The sequence below is a fragment of the Geospiza fortis genome, unplaced genomic scaffold, assembly GCF_000277835.1.
Source record: "Geospiza fortis unplaced genomic scaffold, GeoFor_1.0 scaffold264, whole genome shotgun sequence".
Lineage (NCBI taxonomy): Eukaryota > Metazoa > Chordata > Aves > Passeriformes > Thraupidae > Geospiza > Geospiza fortis.
The window spans coordinates 3,327,449-3,351,970 of NW_005054332.1; the positions used below are offsets into that span (position 1 = coordinate 3,327,449).

Consider the following 24,522-nt stretch of genomic DNA (forward strand, 5'->3'; position numbering starts at 1 on the left):
TAGTTTCTGGGTTCTCAGATTCTCCAATCAGCACAGTTTTTCTGAAACCAGCAGCATCTTACAGGCAGATCCTGGCAGAGAACCCCCTCCCTCTCCTCTTACATTCTATCCACAGAGCAAAACAAACCAACACTTTTTTAAAAAGGACCTAATACATACTTGAGATGGAAATAGTTGATTCTTTCAACATTAATGAAAAGATTGTTTCTTTCTAACGATGTTCACAAGATTGGTGCCTCAACTACACTGTTTAAAGCAGAGGTTTCTCTTTCTTGTCTTTAGGATCTGTTTAGTAGAACAGAGTAGAACAGAATGTAAAGTGTGCCAGAGATGTTTTGTACTTGGAAGAATGCAATGAAGTTAATTAAAAATATGTATAAATTAATCATATGTACAATCACATAATAATTTATTCTGGATAACATCTGTGGTAGTTATCAGGCTTGATCTGCCACTTAAATCAGAACTTGTCTCAGTTTATTCAGGGCATTTTACACTCAAACTCTGAATACCTCCAAGGATGGATATCCCACAGCCTGTCTGGGCAACTTGTGCCAGTGTTAGACCACTGTTGTTGTGAAGAATATTTTTATTCCTCTGAAAAATGAGATTTTTAACCTGAAGTATGTCTTTTTTAAATTAAGAACTGAGGTTGTTCCTGCTTGCATTCAAAACTGTAAAAATGGGAAGCTAGAAGAATATTTGCTGTCTGGCCTCTGTCTCAGAGGTGTGAGTGGTCCTACTCAGAAGTGTCCTTTTGACATAGCTCATCCTAGCAGGCTCACAAGCATCTCTGCCATGGCAGACTGTAGGTCTATGACAGCTATACATTGCCTAGAAAAGGAACTGTGCAATTGTGCCTACTGTTGTGTGATGGAAGTCTAAGGCAAACATTTTTGAAAGAACTATTCTGAAAGCAAAATGCTGACTTCCATGCTATCTGTCTTGTAGGAGCCTGGTTCTATTGAATGGTCTGGGTGTTGATTTTTTTTTAAGTCTGGCCGACAAAATGTCAAGACTTATAAATAAGCCCATTTCTTGAATAGTAGTGAACTTCCAATTGTTGCCTGCTCTGGTCTGTGACGAGTTCAGAACGGGGCAGTTACAGAAATTGCATAGATTCAGTCACAAACGTAGGATCTCTGGCCTATAAGAAAAGGAACGATTTTCAGAATCCCAATTTGGGACTTGGGCACTTATATTTATGCATTGGACTGGTGATGCCCAAGATTTTTGTGAATTACAGCTCCTAATGCATAGTTGTTATTTTGGGTAACAAACTTTTTTTTTTTTTTGAGTATTAAAACAATGCCAAATCTGAGTTTTCACATAATTAAATCTGAACTTGAATTTATTGAGTGTTTGGTTGTCCAAAATCCAAAGGAATTTGAATGAATGAAACGTCAGCTAAAAACAGTCCTTTGAATACATATTAAACCTGAAAAATAAAAAGAAAAAAAAAAGAAAGACAAGCTTAACTATCTAATCTTGAAATATTTTTAGATATTGAATGTAAAATGACCCCTCTCCAGCTCTAATACAGCCAGATGCCTCTCTATTAATTTACAACATGCAAGCCAGAATAACTGGCTGGTGCTGCATGTTGTTCTTGCAGTGTTGTGTGCCTTTCAAATCCCTGTTCATGTGCCTCAAAAACATACTGCTGTTGTAATGCCCAGTACAGGTTTTACCTCTAAGGAGCCTAACAATAGTTTCTATTCCAGAACAGAAATGGCTTGTTACAGGACAAAAGCCTTTTGTGATGAGAAAAGTTGAGCAAACCAGTTTTATGCTCAGTTGTCTTTGTCTCCAGGCAGGCAGCTTAATAATGTGTGTCTGTCAGTTTACTACTTCTGTGCTGTTCCAGAGAGCAGTGCTCTTGGCCATGACTCGTTGGGGTTGCTCTCCATGGTTCATCATCTGCATGGACTTCTGGGAAAAGAACTTTACAGCAATTCTGTTTGAACGAACCTTCATTGTGTCTGTGCCTATAAATATGGGATACCTTTCTACCAGACTCTTACTAGGCCATTTCTAACGGACCTGAACTAGAATGAAGTGGACATGAACAAAAAAGAAGATCTTAGTCAGCAGGTAAGAGATTGATCATAAATTATTTCCAAGCAGATATACTGATATAAAATACTTCTTGCATCTACCTCAAGGTTTCAAGTGAGTGTGTTGTTCCTTGTGAATTATGTGCAAGGCTCTTCATGCATGTATGTTGAGCATGGTCTGATTCTGAAGGAAATGGAGGTCAAAGACAGGGTTCTTATTTAACCTGAAAACACTCAATTTGCTTTAGAAAGCAAGTCCAAGAGATTTTTACTTCCTATTCATTTCATTTATAGCTTTATCAAAAGTAACAGAAACAGATGTCTGAAATCTGACCCTATTAATATTATTGGAGAAACATATTGGCTTTGACTTCATTAACCGCATTGAAAGCACTACAATCTGTGGATTGGGATCTGACCTGGATTAGAAAGTGACACTCTTGAGTCAGGCTACTGACCCAAATGGAAATGCTTAGTTTCTATATAATTGCATTTTAAAGCAGATTCTGGTCCTGAATTCATACTTCCGTGGTCCCAAACTGCTGTGAAGGAAAGATCATTATTCATTTTGAGCTTATTCATTTTGAGACTCTGCCTTATTTAGGGATTTTTTTTAACACAGTGCAGGTAACATAGTCAAGGGAAAGTAATTGCAAATAATCTTGTTACAAGGACAACTCTTGCTTTGAGGCAGCAAGATAATCAATGACCTTGAGAAGCTTTTTCGATAATTGTGTGTGTAGTATGAAGGCTTTAAATGGGTGTAACAGACAATGGCAGATGTTAGATGTGAAAATAAGTAGCACAATATTGTGAGCTAACCTCACTAACTTCACTCCATTAATTTTCTCATGAAGGATATTAATACTCTTGAGAATATTTAAAAGTTTCAAAGAAGGAAGGAGATTCCTTCTGCTCCTCACATTGCCACACATCTCCCTTGACCTATGGCAAGTTTGTGCTTCAACTTCTCAAACTGCAAAATAAGGAGATGTACCTAACATTTATGCCACTTTCACATCCTTCACAACAAGGTTTTTGTAGCAGTAAATCACTCTCAAAGAACCTCTTTATCAAACAAGGTCACTGAGGGAGAAATTAGTCACAGCAATATCTTGACAAAGTATGTGATCCTCATGTTTGTTGCTTACAAACAATCAATGTCTGTTTATCGTCGCACGCATGCCTTGCTTCAGCACTGCACCCAAGAGCCAAACCCCCTCTCTGTGCTTGGAGATACTCCCTGGAAATATCTGTGTTGTCCTCGGTAAAACTCCATGCCCGGATTCTGTCCTGGTTCAAATCTTTGTAGCTCCAGTGACTCCAGTGAAGCTCCATTAATTCCAAGCAGTAGATAATTTGTTCTTGCATCCTCTGCTCCTTCACTGCCTGGTTGCTGGGGAAGCAGCAGGGCAATGCTTTCCTCCTGCCAGGGAAAGGGGCAGGGAAATCACTTGGACACAGAACTACTTGCTTTATGTATACTGTTGTGTGAGGTCTTAAGCAGCACCTCCTGCTGACTTGGCTTCAAGTATTTGAAATTCATTACTACACAAAAAAGATTAAATAAACTTGATGTACCAAACTGGGAGAACTGTAAAGGGTAACCTCATGACAGCCAGAGTGGGACAGAAAAAATTCTGCAGCATTTGGAATATGACAGTATTTGAAAACACTGAAAAACTAGCTTTTGAATTAGAACCAGAAAAAATTTCAAACAATGAGAATAACGTCCCATGTCAGCATGACCTGAACAACATTTTTACATTTTTTTAGATGGGAAACATTTAATTTCAGTTTTTCAACAGTGTTTTATATGATTAAAAAAAAATAACCTAAGTGAAGTAATTAACTTTTCATATATAAGAAAACGCATCCAACCAAACTCTATATATTTTTTCTTTTGTTTTAGCTTCCCACGTTTTTCTACTTCTTAGGCTTACCAGATTTTGACATTTAGATGTTCTTTGCAAAAATAACTTTTCATTCTTGAAAAATCTATAGCACTGAGTCAAAAAGACCATCACAAGTTGACCTTTTAACAATCAGTTAATGATATGAAATAAAAAAAGAGAAATGTGACTTAGTTCCTATTGTCTTTTGTTGAATGCTTGCATCACTTTTTTAGGTAGTCAGTAGCAGGAACACTGAGTTATTTTGTTGGTTAGGTATACTAAAGCTCCTGCTAGAGTTTCACCTTGCCACTTTCATCTTTTCCTTTGATAGAAATCCTTCAGCAGCTCTTCATCTAGAGTTATTCAGAGCTCTTTTTAAACTAACTCCTTTTTTCTCTTTCTTCCCCTCCTTTCAAATGCTTTACTGAGAGTTTATCTTTCTCATTTCCATGTCTCTTTTTGTCAATATGTTTTTGAGAGAGGTTTATAAAATACAATAGTGCTTGCAGTCTTGCTTGAAGTCATGACATTGATGCCTACACAAACAAAAAGTAGGAGAAAAATAGAAGGTTGCCTCTGCAGCATCTGAATTTGCCACATAGAAAACTACAGATATATTTTCAGTCACCTATAATAACATTTTAAGGCAAAAGTTCAAGAATTGCCCTGGATTTTCACCTGTTTCATGCACCACAGAAGTCTGTATTTGTTATTCCTCCCAAAGGCAATACTTTACATTTCCAATGCTCTCAGCTCGGTAGGTTTACAGTTGAACTGCCTTTTGGCAGTGCTGTATTTCATTATGTAGTTAATGCTTCACTTCAGAACTGTACAAAGCCCAAAAATGAACACAAACTGATTAAGAAAAATTGCTTTAGATTTATATTTTCTGTGTTATCACAAGATATAGAATGTTCCTCAGATGTAGAATCCTGGTCGCATGCCAGAAGCGGCACTTAATCTGGTTAAGTAGAGCAAGCAATATCATCTGCTGAAATACTTGCCTGCTGTTACTGTCCTCTGTCCTCTTCTCTTCCTGCCTGCATGGTGCCTTAACATGCTGCTGTAAAGCTTAAGTGTAGCCCTTATCTGTTGATAGTCAGAGACATCCAGACTCTTGTGTACTCAGAGCAACACAGCCAGCGCAAAGTCAAGACAAGTAAAACTGCTATTTATTATGAGTTGAGATTATCCATAAAGGGAAATGAAGTGTGATCCAGCCTACTCTTCCTGCCTCTTGTAGGACTTGCACTGGTCCTCCTCTACCTGAAGCCTTACCAGGTGCAAACTCCAGTGCAGAGGGGATCGATGTATCAGTACAAATTTCAGCACTGGCACAAGTAGACCTAACAGAAATCAGAGCTTGGGCAAGTACCAATAAATATCAATGAAAAATAACATCAGATAAAACTTTAGAACCTAAATCTCAGATCTGTCACACAATGTGGCTCACACAGTTTGTATTTTGGAGCTGATTCTTCTGGCAGGAATATTTGAATCGCTGCCCAAGCGTTCACTTGCTAAGACAGAGAGGCAAATTTCAGAACTGCCAAGACCTCTGACTTAAGGTGCAAGCAAGTTTTTGAAAATCAGCAAACAAAAATTAATTCAAGCTGAAACAAATGTTGGGTAAAAGAACTTTAAAGTAGCTTATTTCCTAATGCTGTTGATGAAGAGCAACAAAAACTTTCAGAGCACTCAGAAAGGAAATTACAAGTAGTCAAAATTTTTGCTATATTAATGCCATGACTGTTTTACTTTCCTCTCAGCACAGCATGACACATGGTTCAATTAAATTAAGTAATGATTTATAGCTAGCTCACTGTATCTCTTTCAAGGCACTATTTCACTTAACCATCTCTGTCTTCTGCAGAAAAAAAAATCCTTTCAAGAAATAAAAAGTTAAACAGACAATTCATAAGTCCTATTCCTGGGTGGTCTCCTCTCTGTACCCATGTACTAAGCCTTTTCTGATGGTACACACCACATAAATTACTAGACAAATAAGTCAAAGTCTGTGTTATATCTCATGCATTTGACTGTCTTTAATATGAAGAGATGCTGTAGTGGTACCTTGCAACAAATATAGAAATGTTTATTTCACTGCAGAAAATACTGTGAATGAAATGAAATGAAATGAAATGAAATGAAAAATGACATTTTCTAAATGAAAGTCCATAATATCTGAGTTTATTTAGAAATTAAGAGTCATTTTCCTGCAAAAATGCACAATGTGCTGAGAACCTAAAGTAATTAATAGGTTGTTCTCTGTATAATTGTAAGAGTTTTCTTTATTTGAAAGTAAAAATTATCACTGTTTTTGTTTAAGAGTAATGAGTACAGTATTTCTTTTGGGTCTAAAATCAAACTGTAGTACCATATCCTAATTATTCGTGGAGAATAAACCCTTTGCAAACTACTATAGAAGCATCAGTTATTAGTGGTCTGTTGCAAAAGAAAATTTCCATTTACAAACTTACAAGTGATCAGTCCTTCTCCTGCTCATGTCTATTCAGAAGGAATTTGTTTCAGTAAGGATTATAGTGCGGGAATAGTATCTTGTGTTTGTGAAATCCTTTAGAATGGCTAGTTATATGAATAAGTAGTTTTCTGACATTTTGCTTTTGACATCTATACAATCCTTTTCCTGACTTCAGTAGAGATGTTATAAAAAAGGATGAGCTCAACTTTCCTTCAGTCATTTTGCCTAATATTTTTAGAGGTCTACAATATGGATAACAGGCAAAAATTTCATCTATTTAAAAAATTTTCTATAGCTATCAGCATACATTATAAAGCAGAAATGCATATGGCGTTATGATTATGTTACTGGTTTTGAGTTACTCAAAGGAAACAAAAGAATTCTGAAAACCCCATAAATTGTAGATCAAGATATTTTGATGATAGCAGCCTCTGCCACAAAAGATATTAATGCAAATATTTGTCATAAATTAATGATAATATAATTTTTTAAAATGACTATAGCTTTCATAGCTGGAACTCTTGTCTACTTTCTCTCAAAAAATAATGTTACATGTTTAGAAATTAAATATGATGAATGTTTTATTTTAAGACCTGTGTTTTTCCATTTGGCAGACCCCAGTTCCTCCACCACTACTGCTTCTCCCCCAGCCTCATTCCCTTTTTGTATTACTAAGGAAAGTATTAAAATTATAATTCTGAATTACAATCTGGTTTTGTCCACTTTTCTTTTCAAAAAAGTCCTTTTTATTGTGTTTCTATTCCATAATGATACAGAGCTGTAAGAATTAGGTCTATTCTGCATGGGCAAATGTGAAGGCAGCAAACACCCAGAATTATTTTATGGGGTGTTATAGGGTGTGTAATGGGAATAAATCAAAGCCCTTGGATGAAGAAATGAGTTCATTAACACAGAGTGTTAAAACTGGAGTAGGAAAGGATTTCTGTTGTGAATGCACCAGTGACTGTGTTTGATTGCAAGTGGGCATCACAGGCATGTCCCTGCCAGGATATGTGCGTGGGAGCCAGGGGTTTATCCTCCCCACAGAGCTGCTGGCCAGCTGCCTGCCACACCAACAGCAGAGTCCCAGTGAGCTCCAAAGCAGCTGGACATACAGCCTGTCATGGCAAACTGGGAGAGGCGGGAGAGAGGGAGGAAACATTCCTGTGAGCTCTTCTTTAGGAGAGAAGCCGTGAACCTCTTTTGATTACAAAATGATTGAAAATAGTATGGTGAGAAAATTGTAAAAAAGGGGAGTTCCTAATGAACTTCATGCAGGCCATGCTGCTTCATTCCATATGCACACTGGATGCTTCCGCCTTTCCTTCTACATGCCTTTGTCTTCCAAAAGAAATCCACTTTTACCTTACCCAGGCTGGCATTCACTTTGCTTTTGTGCAGATCCCTTCTTCTGGAAATCCAGAAATTGGAGAGAGTGCAGATTATTCCTTTGTGGAAAAGGTAAAGAATGGTCTCATTCTGAGGATATCCCTTGATTTCCCAGTGTTTTTACTGGTGCTAATTCCAGTCCAATCCAAGCAAGCCAAGAAGTGTTCATATCTCTTAAATACATACTTGAGTAGGTATTCATTAGTAATATAACAGTTTGTGATTGGATATGCAGTGATTTTGGTTAAACTAAATTAGGGAGTCTTTTTTAAGACGTCGTGAGATGAAGAATTCAATCACTATTGTGACAATTAATCACTCACAATATTGAAATCTGTGCTATTTTTTTAAATTTGAAAGTGTCTGGTTTTGATTTCCTGTCCCTTTCCCTGTCACCATCAAATTAATCACACTTGAGATAAGATCAGGATACTTAGGAGAGATGGTGATCCAGATACTTGATATATCTGGGGATAATGCAAACACATTACTTTTTGTAGCTCCTTTTTCCACTTTTTCCACAGGTTTGCATCCATTTTAAAATCTGTTCCCACCACTACAATATAAGCTTTATCAGTGTCATATATAAAGGTAAACATTGGGTTCTTTCCTATTTAAACATCCGAATATGAGTTTTTTCTTTTAAACACTGTTCTGAAAGTTCAGTTATTTGTCCAAATTACGTCCTGAAATTAATTTAAAAGCTGCTTATTTTCAGGTTTCAATCCTCACACTCATAAGAATTGCCAGTGTTCTGGTTTCAGGGCAATAAATTTCCTTTATAAATACAAATACTTTTAATATGACCAGGAATATACTTAATTGTAAGTACTAAAATACATTTTTTCAACTTTGAAGGACACATTTGGTAAATGATGTCACACAACGTAGTATGTCTTCTATTATAATCTACTAAATCTGCCTAAGAGCAGTATTATGGTGTTCTCTGTAATTTTGTTGTAAAACATAAGAAAAAGAATTCTGTGATATATTTTAAAGATCAAAAAAAGTGTTCACTTTTGAGACTTCCATCATCAAGAAGTAGTGGAAGTACTACAAGGTGAATGCAGCAGGTGGTAGTGCTCCATTGCCATGTTTGTGTCATTCATGCATGTTGTTTGGTGTATATTTTATTGCTGGTTACAGAACACATCTGAAAGTGACAATGATGAAGTTGATGGCAACAATATATGTGGTTTCAGAAAGAAAAAGGGAATCAAAGGTCCTACAAAGTATGTTCCTCCTCTAGAAAATGAGAAGATGGAGCTGTCCCGCACCTCAAAGGTCCCAGATCCTTGTCCACTTAAAGGAACCACTGGTTGCTCAGAGCTGCCATCAGAGCAGTGTCTCCAAAACCCCACTACCTTTCCTGCAGCACAAAAGGACAGAGGAGGTCATGACAATTCCAACTCTGGCAGCGATGATAAAGAAGACAGGTGTGGAGAAACACGAGAAACCCAGGAATATGCTGATACTGGGAAAAGAGTATTACGAAAAATGCATGAGGAAACAGATACAGCAGCCCAGATGAAGCTGCCCACAAGTGTGCAGCCTGTGAGGGGTGCAGAGAAAGGTGGCTGCACGGAGGCAGCGTGGAGGGAGAAGCACAGTGAGCAGGCAGGGGATAAGCCAGAAGAACAGGGTGGGATGGAAGAAAACATTGTCAAGTTTCACATGACAAAGATGGGCTCCCTGGGAAGCGCCACATCCATACCAGGGAGCCGAACTGGAGAGGTCTTCAAGGGGGCACCTGGCATTTCTAAACGAAGTCTACAAGAGTTGAAAAACCTGCTGAGTGAAGGTCATCTGCCTTCTCATGGGCCCAATTTCTGTGGCAAGACAGGCGGCACTTTTGCTCAGAAAAATTTGAAGCCCCAGGAGAAAACAGCTGACAAGCAGGGCCGGCCCTTTGAGACTTTTAGTCCCCATTTTGGAGAGGAAAAACAAAAGTATCTCAGCTTCCACAAGGAGGGAATGGGGCAGCAGAGCAAAACCGTCCTGGTCCTCAGCTCTGCTGGCTCTGATCAGCAGCAGCCAGTGGGAAGCGATGTGGATCACCTTATTCTGGGACTTCCAGCAGCTCCTACACCTGCAGACAGCACAGCTCCTGAGGTGCAGTTTGACTCCTCCACATGCCTCGACGGTAAGGGTACTTAAACATCACCTGCTCTCCCCTTAAAGAAAATGCTCCTGTTGTTTTGTGGTGTTTTGCTAAACTACAAATTTAAGTCGGAGCTAGTGCATGAGAGTACTGACACCTGTGGTTTCTGTGTGATCAGGATGGATTGGATATTGTGCTCTACATCTATGCTGCTTTTCCTATTTTTTTTTAAGCAAGGTATTTATAAAGCCCAACTACCTGCCAAAAACTTTCACGCACAAGTGATCATGTCTTTTTCACTAAAACTAAAATATTTCCTCATTTAAACTGAGTGAAGGCAGCATTTCCCAAAATTCTGCTACATACTGCAAAGCTCTGATGGTCTCTGCACTTCTTAAAGTTTATTTTTTTAAAAAACATTTCCAGCAGTAGAAATTGTTCCAGTGTAGGAATGGTGTTTTCAATTATTTGTCTTGTGAGAGGACTGGAACACAAAAACATCTCTTGCAAATTATAGGGGAAGAAAAGCAAATGAGGCAGAGAAAACTTCCACTTATTTTCATGCTGTTCAGTAAGTCCATTTTGGAAGTGTTTGTAGAGACAATTAATTGCTACTAATAGGCTGTGATTTCTTTGTAAAAGCTCTGGGCTAGATGGATCAGCAAACTGAAAACTGTTATTAGCTGTGATAATGTAATGGGTTTGAGCAGTTTGTTGTTCTGTTTCCAGGAAGCACAAAAACATCGGTTTGTCAGTTGTATGAATATGAGATGAATACATTTCCTTGAGCATCAGTACAAGATCACATTATCAGCTTTCCAGGACAGATATCTTGCCTTTTGACTTGCCTTACTAACACAAGAAATATGAATCTCTTCATCGATAAAATACTTTATCCATCATTAACTATATAAGAAAATATAATAATAGCAATGAAATATTTATAATAGTATTAATTTATCCTCTTTTTTCAAGTCTCCTGGCAGATGGATAGAAACCCTACTATAGATATTCTGAAAACAGACAATTTGAACCTGTCTATTGTTATCAGCTGCAGCAGGATTTCTTGGCAGACATTTTGAATTACCCACTTTGAACAAGTCTGAAAAAGAAATCCATGAACAGTATCAGTGTTTACTCAAGGCACTGCATGAGAAATACAAAGCTGTGAGAAGATACTTCACACTTGAACCACTCTCTATTCATGTCTATTAGAATAAAAAGTTTAGAGGATCATTTCTCAGCCTGTGCTTGATGCTGTTCCCTTTCTTTTTCACATTGTTAAAGGCTAGCAAAATTCATTATCAAAATTTAAACAATACTGTGTTCTCACAGTCTGCAAAACCAGCAAGTATATTTTAAAACATAGGACTAATTATTCTTTGTCAAAACACCACTTACAAGGTAGAGAGAACTGATGAGATTAGTTGTAGATTCCACAGGGAGATTTCAAGCCAGTTGTAACTCAACTTGAAGTAGCTAATCCAAGTTTATTACCTAGTCAGTAAAGAGAGGCGTTTTGTCTTCAGGGACGTATTAGAGGTGGATGAAAAACTGATCTCTGAAGGTGGGTGTATATTTTCACTCAGCGGAGAAGAAGCCCCATGATGATTAGTTTGGGTCATTTGTCTGAGATGCCTAAAGCTGCCTGGGATTAACCCTGCCCTGTATGACTGGTGGTAGTGATGGCTGCAAGAGACCTACAGGTGAGAAGTAACTTTGAGGGGAGCTGGGAGAAAACTGCTATGTCTCATCAGAGAAGTATTCAATATCAAATATTTTGGAATCTCATGAGGTTTGGATTCCATTTGGCTTTGACCAAACAAGTGGTAGGCCTCACTGTGCATTTCAACTCGTTAATGGAATGCACAGAAATAATTTCTACTTAATAAGAACTGTATGTGTTCAAGATTTAATTTCCATTGAATACATTCAGTAACTTAACTGAAGAAAAGAAAGCTCTAGATAAATTTCTGCACTGCTTAATGAGCATTTGCATAAACAATAGTTCATTGTTGCCTGTGGTAATATATTGATTGATAAGACCAAATCCTAAATATTTTCATTTCTTTTGGACTAAAACATTATGTTAATATTTCAGTTACCAAAGTGCCTGAAGTATTGGATCTAAAGACATCTTGACTTTGAGTAGATCTGAAATACAATCTCCAATCATTTGCAAGTTTTCAAATATTTGAACTTGCTCAAATCAGAAGACTTCATCCCAAATATTTGGAAAAATTACAAGTTATATTTCAGATTTACTCAGTGTTGAGCTATGGCCAAAACAGAAATGTACTTTATTGTTATAAAAGTACAGAGTTAAGGGACAATCTCTAGAGATCAGCAGTAGAAAGGTTAAAACATGTAGCTGGGCATCAGTGATTCAGAGTACATCAGAGGATTTATACACAGGCATGTTAGTTACATGGCTAACATCTCTCTAGAATTATAAATCCGTATATTTTTTCCAAAATTCTGATCTGCATTTTGTCCATTTCTTGTCATATCTTTTGTAAAAAAAGTACTTGGGCATGGGAAGAAATAAAAGGAAAGAAGCAGACATGTAAGATACTTAGGTTAGTAAGAAAAATGTTACTTGAACAATGTCAGAGGAACTGGAGCTGAAGCTAAAGCTAAAACTCAATCTAAAGCTAGACGGGAAAAAAGAAAGGTAGAAACTAACACATGCAGCTAATTAGGTGAATATACTGCCAGCACTAACCTGAATTTAGGAATTTTATTTGCTGAAGTGTCTATATCTGATAATGATATGAATTTCTGCAAGTTGGTATGTAGTCATCAATTACCAGGTGCTTCTTAAGCTGTTCAATGCCTGCTTTCTTGGGAGACAAAGAGGGATGATTCCAAACAGTGAAGGATAAGAATAACAGTAAAAGATGCATGTAGTATTAAATAACCATTCATGGTAGTACATGCACACAGGATGAATTCATGCATGTGCTGTATGTATAGTGTGTATAGCACATAGGGCAGGTGAGTACTGACCTCTCTGAACTGAAATGTTTGACAGTACTGACCTCTCTGAACTGAAATGTTACCACGTGCTGCTCTGTGTGCTGCTACATTAGAATATTAATTCTACAGCGGCCAGAGAGGAGGCCAGAGGAAATAACTTTATTCAAGCAGTATGAAGCCCCCAAGGATCATGATGCCCAAGACTCTTGGTGTATCATCCCCACACGACACAGGGGCATGTGGGCTCCCAGAGCCAGGGACTGAGGGTGGCCTCAGCAGCCACAGGCACTCTGTGTGGGCCGAAGGACCAGCTGAGCCTGGTGACATCGCACAGGCTGAGGAGAAATTGCTCTTCTGGACCTTAGGAAACTACATCACTCCCAGGTAGCTGTAGGTGAGCAAAGCACTGGAATAAGTCTCTCATCTGAGGCTTCAAATTTGCTTTGTGTGTCTTGGTAGGTAGCCAGGATAAAAAATGTTTTAAAATCTACTCAGTGCAGACTGCAGAGCTGGGCATCCAGGACAGCTCCCAAAGCAGGTCCTCTCAACAGCACTCGTATTCTTGAGTATATGTCGCACATGGCCATGTAAATATGACCAACATGAGGCCAAGAACTGCTTGAGAGGAAACTGAAGAAAGAAAATATGTTTCAGCTATGGCTGCAGGCACCAATAGCTACCTAGAGACTGTTGAAATTTCAAGTGCACAAGAAAGTCTGAATGTTTCAAGAATCACATGCTGACCCCAAACACTAAGTTCCTTTGTTAACTTGGTTTTTTAAAGAAAAACATATCAAGAAGATATTAGCAGGCTGTATTTCATACTTAGAAGTGGATTTCATCAGTCCTACAAGAAATCTTGTTTTCTATTACAATATTAACCTCATATTCTTACTTTTGACTTGTTCAAAGCTCTTATTTTTAATAATGAGGCATTAACAAATTATGCTACCTAATATTTAGGGACAGAATTATGAATCCTTCAGCAAAGAAATAGCCTAGGCTTTTCTCTTTTGACATACAAAAATTTGCTCACACAGTCTGAACCAAATTTCAACTCCTCATGTGGTTTCACTGTCCTCTGTTCTCACCCAGAGGAGACGTGTGCCCCCACTGATTCTGCTCAGCAAAACCAGTCAGTCACAAGGAAATAGAAATGGGGACTCTTTGGGAGCTGCAGGTGAACAATCAGGGAATATAAGAGGTCACTTCATAGTCACTGCCTCTGCTGTAATTCCTGCAGCATAACACTGTCTTACTTTGGGACTTAGGACTGTCTTTTTCACTTGGTACCCTTTTCCACTTTGTATGTGACACAATCTGTGCCATTCTTGCAATTCTCCTAAAGTGAAGAACCAAAGATAAACTGTTCCTTCATGTTCTTTCCTCATGCCTTTTCTGTGGCTCAACAAAATTTTTCTCTCTTTTCTACGTTTTGAACAGAGTTGGAGCATAGCAGGGCTGAAGCTCAGCTCCTTTCTAAACCCCCTTGCTTGCCCTTATTTTCTGTTGAAAAAAATTAAATATTTTTTCTTTTTCTTTCCTTTTCTTTACAAACTAAGCTGTATACAACTGACCATTTCTTTTTTACCTAATGAACTCTAAGAACAAACCAAAAGAACCAAAAACTCTTCAGTCTTTTATCTTCCATACTAATAGATGAAATCATCCTCCTCTATGACTCTGCATGATTTCCCATCTTTCCTCTTAATCTATGTGAAAGAAAAATGCTCAGACAGGACTTCCATCCAGTCCTTCTGATCTATTTTGTCCTCTTTCAGCTGAGATTCAACTCGTCTGTCTCTGGTATTTGTTGTAAGCTAGTCATGGCATGATTCTGTGAGAAAGAGGTGTATTCTGACAGTAATTCTTCCCACCCAATGGAGATGCTTGCTTTCTTTACAGTAATAGTTAAAGGTTGCAAAAATTGTTAGATTGGACCTAATGTAAGGGCAAGGCATTCTTTGCTTGCTATGGTTGCCAGCTGCTTCTCCTTCTATAACATATTAATGAAAAGTTTAGTCCTTACCTTCAATATTGTACAAAGTCTCTTCCCTAATTAACCTTGCTTCCCATTAAGCATAGTGCTGTCTCTCATCCTGGAAGTGTTCAAGGCCAGATTGGATGGAGATTTGAACAACCTGGTCTAGTGGAAGGTGTCCTTGCCCATGGATTTGGCGCCAGAACAAGATGATCTCTAAGGTTTCTTTCAACCCAACCTGTTCTATGATTCTCCTGATTTTTTTAAATTAGGACAAATATTTTTAGACCAGTAGGGACTTCCCAGTTTGCAACAGTGCACGCCTTGGTTCACACAACTTTACTCAATGATTCCTCCATAAATCCAAATTTTCTTTTTGATTTTGAAGAAAGATAGGCCAGTGTAGTTTAATCTTAGAATTATCACTTAGGTAATTACATTGGGTATTTCATAACTTAAATTTCTTTCAGACACCTGCACATTTTGTTTTCAAATCCTCTAAATTTTGTACACAACTGTGATGATTTTCTCATTCATTGCAGATATTATATAAATATCCTGGGATGTAGAAAATATAGGTCATTTATTTCATCTCTCACTTATTGAAAGATAAAAATGTACTTTGCATTTGACTCTTGAAGATGTATCCTCTCTGAGAAGCTGTGTCATGTTGTTGTCATACTGTTAAGAAGAATCATTCATGGCTGATTTAAGCTATATGACAGCCTCTAAATTAGCCAGAGAACTCAAGAAAAAGCCTAGCTTCTGCATGGTCATGTTAGTAAAAAACCTGCTTTGCAGTTAAGTTTAAAATATAGAGCAGACCATCATGAGACAAAGAAATAAATGGAAAAAAATGAACATAAAAAGTTCACTGTCAAACAGATCAGGGAAATATTTTTACTGTCTTGTATCCTTTGAGAGTTTCTGGTAAGCTTACATATTTATTCCCCTGTTAAGAGTCTCATAGGTGAGTTAAAATACAAGGTAGGAAACAACTTTTTATGTGCTTTACTGCAGAAATCAAATCATTAAGAGGTTTTGGTGAAATGTTTTTTTAGGTGAGAAAGAAATGGAAATTGCGTATTTTTTCCACCTAAGATGCTTCTGATCGCTGTTTGCATCAATAGAGCATTTGAATGCAACTCATGTCTACTTACCATGTCAAAAAAACAGATGGGAATAGAAAAGTAGCAATAATAATTATCTCAGCTGTAGGAAAAGCTGTCATATAAAGTTTGAGAAATAAAGGTGGCTAATGTTCGAAGGCAAAAGTGAGAACAGTAAATAACATGCTGTGTAAAACAAGTAAACTGGCTGTTCTTAACTATACCAACCAGAGTACTGTAAGGAGGAGCAGACATATTTAAACTGGTTCTGACAGTAATTTCCATAGGATTTAGAAGAGTGTAGTTGTGTGATTACCCTGTGGGACTCATTTCTAGTGAGTACCATCAACACAAGGTATCTGTTTTTGGAAAGGGGGCCAAATATAGAATTTCAGAGCATCCTGTGTTAGATTTCTAACATAGTAGCATCTTCTAGAACTGAGAAACTGTTTGCTTGAGTTGTGGTGTGGTTTAATGTCCTTGAACAAGTTGAAAATGAGAGATTGATCTGCGACGTGCATTTTCTTCTTTTTGTCACTTTATTGTTGCTGAGAAGGGAAAGCTGATGTCAACTATTTGCCTTAGCTGCTCTTACCAATCTGGATTATTTAAATATTAATAATCTAAGAATGGTAACTCTCTAATAATAATAAAAATAAAAATAAAAATAAAAATAAAAATAAAAATAAAAATAAAAATAAAAATAAAAATAAAACACCACCACCAACAACTTTGTGCAATTAATATGTTTAAAATATGTGAAGATAGTTCGTATTTGTAGATATTTTGTACTAATTACAGTAGAAATGGGAATATTACTGATTGTTTCTTAGTGGTAACTAATTGGGAAATGCAGACAGAACCATGGACAAACAAACATCTTTCCTATGTCATCCCAAACTGATGTAGATATTTAATGATTTGCTTAAAGAAAGACGGCCAGTTTGGATTTTTTATTTGATTTTTAAAAAAATGAATACACGAACAAAAATTTGAGCATCTCATGGAAGTTACATGTTTCTTTAACAAGATTTTCTGAAACAAAAAGGAAGATGCCCTTATTTCTAGGCACTCAGAAAACTAGAGAAAAAGTTACACTTGTGAACAGAACCCTCCCTTAGAAGAATGTAAAACTTTTAGACTGTGATTCTAAATCAGCTAGGCCTGTCAAATATGTATTAGCTACTTTACCTCTAGTAGCTAATGCTCCGGATAGTGACTATATGAACTGAGTAAAGACAGAGTATTGAGTTCCCTACTATGCTTTTCCAATCTTTAATAATTGTTGGAATCATGGATGTAGTTTGACAGTGATTTATTTAGTGTCTACCAAGAAAATATATTTTGGGTCCTATGCAGTGGAAAAGTGAGCAGCTAGTAGTTATTCACTAATTATTACTTAAGAAACAAATCCCCTCACATATTTCCAAAATCAATCAGAGATGACATTTTAATCTATCTTACAATTTACAGAAACATTATTTCAATGAGAAAGCTAATCTGAAAATTATATAAAAGATGAACTCTAAAAAGTGTGCGAAAGCTGCATGACTGTTTCTGTTGGTTCTAAAAGATTTTGGAAAAAGTTCTTGTCGATGAATAAGTGTCTTTTGAATAGCAGGGTGTCTACATGGGTATATAGATTAATTCTAGACTAATACCAGACCAATATATACAATTTATTCTCATAATTTAAAAATATCTTTGATTGTAAAAGTCTAACTGGAGAAGACAAATTCTTGCTCCTTTAGTTACTAATTTTTTCTTTCTTAGTATTCTTTAGAAAAAATGTATGTTTATGAATTTTCTGTAAATGTTTGTTCACATATGGAATTATGTATTTATTTAAAGAACTTTAGCTTGAAGACACACGTATATAAAATTTGGAAAATCATCTGCCATTGGCAGATATTTAAATTAAATATATTTGTAGCTGTACTTTTAAAATGAATTTATGCATCAATAATACAACATTATACATGTTTTTCTTAGATACTGATTAATAGAATCTATATCTCTCAGGAATACTGTTTTAAAGAATTAATTGGATCAGAATTAAAGTTGCTTTTTTTTCATGATTTCTATATTTTTATCTGAAAAATATTTGTTCAGTAGATGAAAATTTGACAGACAACATTTCAGGACATTTTAGAGAAATATTTGCAAATTTTAAATTAAAAGTTGACTGATGTCAACCAATCCTTACTTTGAACATTACTTTGAACACTACAAAGACATAAAAATCTCGGTGTGACAGGTTGTTGACAGGAAATGTTTACCATCTTTGCCAAGGAAATTAAACATGTATAAAATAAGGCATTGAGCATTGCTCTAAAGGTAAAAGCCTCAGGTTGTGTCCTTGGAGGTAAAAAAACTTCTCTTGATATAAACTTTAGGAAGATTTTCAGAATCTTTTAAAGTTCTGTTAAACTATTAAACAGCCATAATTTATACATCTTAATAAACTTCTAAATATTGGTCATGTTCATAAAAAAAGTCAAATCTGGTAAATGCCAGTAAAACTATATGTTGTAAAACAACATGACAGGATGACTGAAGTGGTATTCAAATAACTTGGTGGCATAGGCAGGGCAAGGCCAGTCCTCCCTGCTTGCTCTTGTGTTTTGGCAGCACCTACAGCAGAGTGAGTGTTGCACAAAACATTTAAGCAGGACTTCCTTATTTAATACTCACCTTTTAAAGGCCATATTCCCCCAGTGCTTATAGAAGACATTTGGGATGAAAAGGCTATTCCATAAGGAATATAGAGCCATGCCAAAGAGAAAGATGTCATGAAGAGAAGTGAATGTGATAAAATTATTTTCCTTCTGTTCAATTTTTACTGTATTCTCATACTTACTTAAATATTGTTCTGTGCTTTCAGCTGCCATTCCTCAGGAAGCACTGTTATTACTTAACTCTTTCTTACTTGACTGACCTAAACTATCCTTCTTGCCATCGAAGCTGGAGGATGCTCCAGTAATACTCAAAGATTCTGAGAAATCTGTGACTACCGATGAATTTGTGGCCTTCTCAGGGAATTATCTGACAGCCTTGTGCTGGGCCAGTTGGTGAGCCTTCTTAAAGCCTTGCAACTGCCAGTCCTACTTACCCCAAAGGAGAGATCAAAAAGCTGTGTTTGTGCCTGCTGGCTCCTGCTAGAGGAGATCTGCTCTAGTTTGGGTACTTTGCTACTGGAGAGATTAGGGTGGACCCACCAACCTCAAGAGTACATCGGCATGAAGCTTTAAACTTCCACTTGAAGGTTGGTGGTGGTGAATGCTTGCTGTTGGTGATCTTTCACTGTGGATTTGAAACTTCTGCAAAAATTCATCTGCGCACATCCTCAGAATGGAACACTTTTCTCCCAGAAATGTGAAAAGAAATGTATTTTTCCCAATTTTTTGCCTGTTAATATAAAATTTTACTCTTGGTTGTTTTAGTTTATTGTATCAAGTGGAAGTTAATGCCTTATGTAGTTTAACTTGAATAAAAACAATGCACAGATACTTCAAAGAAAAGCAGGCTGAGAGATTGAGGTTGGAGAAAGGTAGCTTCTGTGCCCATCCCTCTGCTCTGTTATAGAAGTTATACTCAGGTGTAATTGCCTTCATGTCAAGAAGTTTATAGTGCCCTACAGCTTCTGCAATACAGTTGATGACTCCATAACAGCAAATGTATAAATGCCTAAACTTCCCTTAAAAGCCACTGCCTGTGCTGGAGAAGAAGGTAATCCTCCTCAAGAGGCCTTGAGAAAGGTTTAGTAGAAGACAAGTGCCTTTTTATTATATTTCCGTATCAACACACTTTACGAAGTCATTGAAGAAACAGCACATGTGTTCTGTCAGTTTTCAGTGGGAAATAGGTATCCAGTTACTGATTTTGCTCCTAAAAACCCTCAACAAACCTCATAAATTCCTGGTTTTACCATGTGTTCCCTTCTTAACTTGAAAAAGAGTTTAAATTACAGAGCATTCCAAAAAATAAGGAATTTTTTACAGGATGTCAGGGAAAAATATTTGTGTTTATTTGCAAAACTCTTTCATGATCCATATCTTTTTGTCATTTCTGTTTTTACACCCCATGCCACAATTTCCTACTATTGCACTTTTTAGGAGAGCCTTATTCCAGCATTCATTATTTTGTTTGACATGAACACTCCTCTTCACTTCTAGCATTCAACAGAGACCCTGACGTAAACGGCCTCGGAAACCCAACTCTCCTTTACCTGTTCTCTCATATTGAATTTATTAAGCAGCAGATGGCCAGGGACAACGTGCAGTTTGTCAGATTTGAATCAATAGACCTCCATGGTGTGTCAAGATCAAAGAATGTTCCTTCTCGGTTTTTTCAAGTAAGTTTTTGGTTTCTACTTGTATCTTTATGCGTTCTCATGCCCCCATCCTTAAATTATATATTTTTTCATACTGCAGGCAGCAACTCCAATTTAGAACAAATTATCTGTTCCATCCCCTTGCTCATGTTCCCAAAGGGTCTAGACTCCTTTCATCACTGCAATAATTTATTCCTCCTTTCCTCCAAATAGTAATCTAATTAGATAAGGCTAATAATTTCAGTTCTTTGAAGTTCTAATTATCTCTTCCCTCAGAAATACTTTTTCAGATTCAACACATTATAAAAATTTTAGTTTGCCGAACATTTCTAAATTGAAAAAAAGAAAGGAGTAAACACTGAAAGAAATAAAATTACTGAAAATACAATAATTTTAGCTATGAAAATTGTCATAATTATCAATAAGATAGGAAAATATCATTGAGTTGCACAATGATTTAACAGCAATATCTACCATAGTAATGATTCAGGAAATAAAAATCCAATTAGGAAGCAGGATAAATTAGGTAGCAGTGTTCAAGGGGGGAGAGGTACTACTATGGAGTAGTCACCTTTGACACCTTTTTCAGTGCCAAAGGGACAGCTTAGACATCTTGGAGCAGGGTTCACCAGAGTGTGCAGTTTTGGTTATGGGTGTCACACATTGATACTGTAATCTGCCACCTGCTTAAAAGAAGACTTCATTCCTTCATTCATTCATTCATTCATTCATTCATTCATTCATTCATTCATTCTAAGAGAAGCCACCATATGCAGTTTCCATATGAAAATGTAAAATCGGCTATTTTCAGCTCTGAGATTTCTCCTTTCTGTGTTTGTTTTGTCTCCTGTGCTTACACAAATGGCAATTTTTTCCCTTAGAAGAATAAAGGTAAGATATAAATATGAGCCAAATTTCACTTGGTTAGAACTTGGCCTAATTGCAGCTTTCATCAGAAAAATGTTTGATCGTAAGGGAAGTCGTAAAGGTGCTTGATCAAAGGAAGATGATCCTTCCTTGGGGTCTTGCCTGCATTTAATTTTCATCAGTTGAAACTTCTCAAATGGAGAAGAAAGTATAATTATGAATTTTTCTCACCTGTAAGTGGTTCCCTGCATTTTGTCCCAAACTTTTTAAGTCCAGAAAGTGAGATTTTTCTGTTAAACGTCGCATCTGAAAAACAGTATTTAAAGAGAAGTTACAGCCTGAAATGAATTGATATGAGTCTTGTGTGGTCACTTGGGTCTACTTAAAAAAATGGTAGCTAAATAGACTAACTACAGATAAAAGTCTGACTTGCAAAGTGTGCATCTAACTGGTGATACCCATAATTATATAAACACTATGCAAGAAAAGTGTTGAACAATTTTTTGTCCTTTATGGAAATTTTAAAAATTATCATTGATGGCACAGTTTTCGTAACAATCTTGCAGAAAGTTGTTCTGCTTTATAAAGACACAGCAACTGGCTCTTACCCTTCACATCAGTGATCACTGCATTTTAGTGTTCTTTTATGAAAATATCATTTTTCTACCTGAGAATCTGAATTTTATGTCTTTTACATGCATAAAAATACTGTTGAGCTGTTTTCTGGTTTGGTAATATGTCATTCTGCTCTGTGTTTAGGAGAAAGCAATTCATGGTATTGCCATGCCCAGAAGTTACCTGGAACTGACGCTGAATCCTAAAGATAATGAATTAGAGTACATAAATGCAACCAATTTCAATTGTGACATAATTCTGAACCCTGATTTATCAACGTTTCGAATACTACCCTGGACTGAGCAGACTGCAAGAGTGATATGTGATTCCTTCACCGTGCTGGGCACCCCACTAATGACGTCCCCAAGGCACATTGCCAAGAAACAGCTGAGCCAGCTTCAGGACAATGGTTTTTCTTTGCACTCTGCATTCACTTATGAATTTTGTATTTATGGCATTACTGAGGTTGTAAATTCAAAGACAATATCCTTTCCTGCAGCCACAATACTAAATAACCATGACCAGACTTTCATTCAGGAACTCATTGAAGGAATGTATTATGCTGGTGCCAACATTGAAAGCTTTTCTTCTTCCAGTGGGCCTGGGCAAATGGAGATCACTTTTCATCCAGCGTTTGGCCTAGATGCAGCTGACAGTGCCTTCACATTTAGAACAGGCCTTAAAGAGGTGGCTAAGAAGTATAACTACGTGGCTAGCTTTTTCTCAGAATCAGGATTCTACAATTCAGGGGCTCTATCACACAGCCTGTGGGATCTGAATGGCCAGAAGAATTTGTTTTCTGCTGGTTATGGAGTTGAGGAGCTCTCAGAGCTTGGAAAAAACTGGCTGTCAGGTCTGTTGGCACACACAGCAGCTATCAGCTGCCTGATGGCTCCTACCACCAGCTGCCGCAAGTCTTATTCTAAATACAGTAAAGAGTCAAAAGAGACTGTAAATGCAAAGTGGGCATACAATGATAACAGCTGCGCCTTTAATGTCAAATGCCATGGTGGAAAAGGCACTTACATAGAGAATAAATTAAGTTCTGCTGCAGCAAACCCGTACCTGGTCCTTGCTGCTACTATTGCTGCAGGTCTAGATGGAGTAAAGAGAGGACTCAGGTATGATGATATGCTTGAGGAGGAAAATCACACTGCTGATCTGAAACACGCCTCTATCCCTCTGAAACTAGAAGATGCCCTGGTTGCGCTCGAGAAAGATTCATGCATTAAGGAAGCATTAGGTGAAACTTTTATCCGATACTTTGTTGCCATGAAACATTACGAGTTAGAAACTGAAGAAATGGATAGTGAAAGGAATAAATGCCTGGGATATTTTATTTAGAAGGAGCACTCTTCTGTAGTGGTGCTGTGTAAATGCGTACAGCAAATGGCTCAGATTCTTGAAATTAGTTTTAAATATATTTTAAAAAGTTTTAATGCTTTGGGATTCCCCCCCCCCCCCTTTGTACAGTACATGGTAATTACACTTAATTGTCCATATACAATCATGCAGCACAAAGCTGATATATTAATGAAATTACATTAACAAGCTTTTAAGAAACAGATGGAGTTTTTTTTTGGCAGACCAGCTGGTGAAAAGAAGAAAAGAGGAGGTGAAATGGAGAAGAGCAACTATTCAACTGTAACAGGACCATATAACGTGCAGAAAAATGGGGGTGACGAGGAGCGGGGTTTAGAACTGGGGAAGGTGGGGAATTTTGTGTTCAGCATGGTTATGGGATTTGTTCCAGCCTATTCAGTAACTGATGGGTTGCTAAACCAAAAGAATATGAGTTTGATTTAAAACATAAGCTAGAACAATGAACATTGTAGAGAGAGGGGCAAAGGACTGAGGCTGTAGTACCTGAGAGGCAGGAATCAGTATCTTAATGGATATAAATAAAAAAGACAGATTGGATTATATAGTAATCTATACATCATGAATTCTGCTGCTGAATGGAGTTTTCAAGAATTATAGTTAATAAAAATATTAAAAGAAATCAAATGGCAACTTGAAGAGGGAACAGTTAATAGAAAGTCAGCAGTGTCAGGCCACTGTGCAATAAAAAATGAGTTGGTTTTATATCTGTTTTGATGGTTAATGGGTTAATTCAGATTTAAATGGCAAATGAGGAAAAAATAAAGTCAAAAAAGCCAGAGAATTTAGAGCTTAAATTGTACTTTTTTAGGAAACTTGATTTTATCAAGCAAGCAGAAAACAACTGAGGAGTAAGAGTAAGTTTAAACAAGAAAGAAACATTGAAGATGCAAATTCAGAGACTGAAAAGTCATGGTTAAAATAGAGGGACAAAAGACCCAATTCTAAAATTAGAAATGGCAGCTGGTATAAAGAAAAGTAATTTTTAGGAATAGCAGGAGGTGGGGTTTAGATTTGCTCTTTGTTCTTGTTACTGCTGTCATCCTTTATTATTAAAGATAATCTTTGTTTCTTACACCACCTCTGCATTAACAGTGATTTCTGGTCTTTATCTTGTCACAACATTTTGATCTATGTGTAGGAATTTGTCAGTGAAAGTTTGGTCATCAGTGGAGTAAAAACAAGATTCAGTCAATGCCTCTGTCAACTTGCAGAACTGGGAAGGTGTGAACAGGAATGTGCTACTTGCCTACTGATGGATCTTCCATTCTTCCTCTACAAAGTATTGTACTTGAAATGTAGCACTCGGTATGCTAAAGCTTTTGTGTGATTCC

At 36.9% G+C, this 24,522-nt stretch overlaps 1 protein-coding gene across 1 annotated transcript; it reads left to right on the plus strand.

The window, feature by feature from the left end:
* The first annotated feature begins 2,064 nt into the window (after positions 1-2,064).
* On the plus strand, positions 2,065-23,152 carry LGSN (lengsin, lens protein with glutamine synthetase domain). The gene is made up of 4 exons (XM_005421690.1): positions 2,065-2,094; positions 8,970-9,966; positions 20,169-20,347; positions 21,953-23,152. The coding sequence occupies exons 1-4, from the start codon at positions 2,065-2,067 to the stop codon at positions 23,150-23,152; spliced, it is 2,406 nt and encodes an 801-aa protein (XP_005421747.1).
* The last annotated feature ends 1,370 nt before the right edge of the window (positions 23,153-24,522 follow it).

Bases quoted from the DNA above. Each gene is read 5' to 3' on its own strand.
- LGSN (XM_005421690.1), top strand. From the start codon at position 2,065: ATGAACAAAAAAGAAGATCTTAGTCAGCAG. The intron at 2,095-8,969 runs GTAAGAGATTGA...TGCTGGTTACAG, and splicing joins AAGAAGATCTTAGTCAGCAG to AACACATCTGAAAGTGACAA. The intron at 9,967-20,168 runs GTAAGGGTACTT...CTTCACTTCTAG, and splicing joins CTCCTCCACATGCCTCGACG to CATTCAACAGAGACCCTGAC.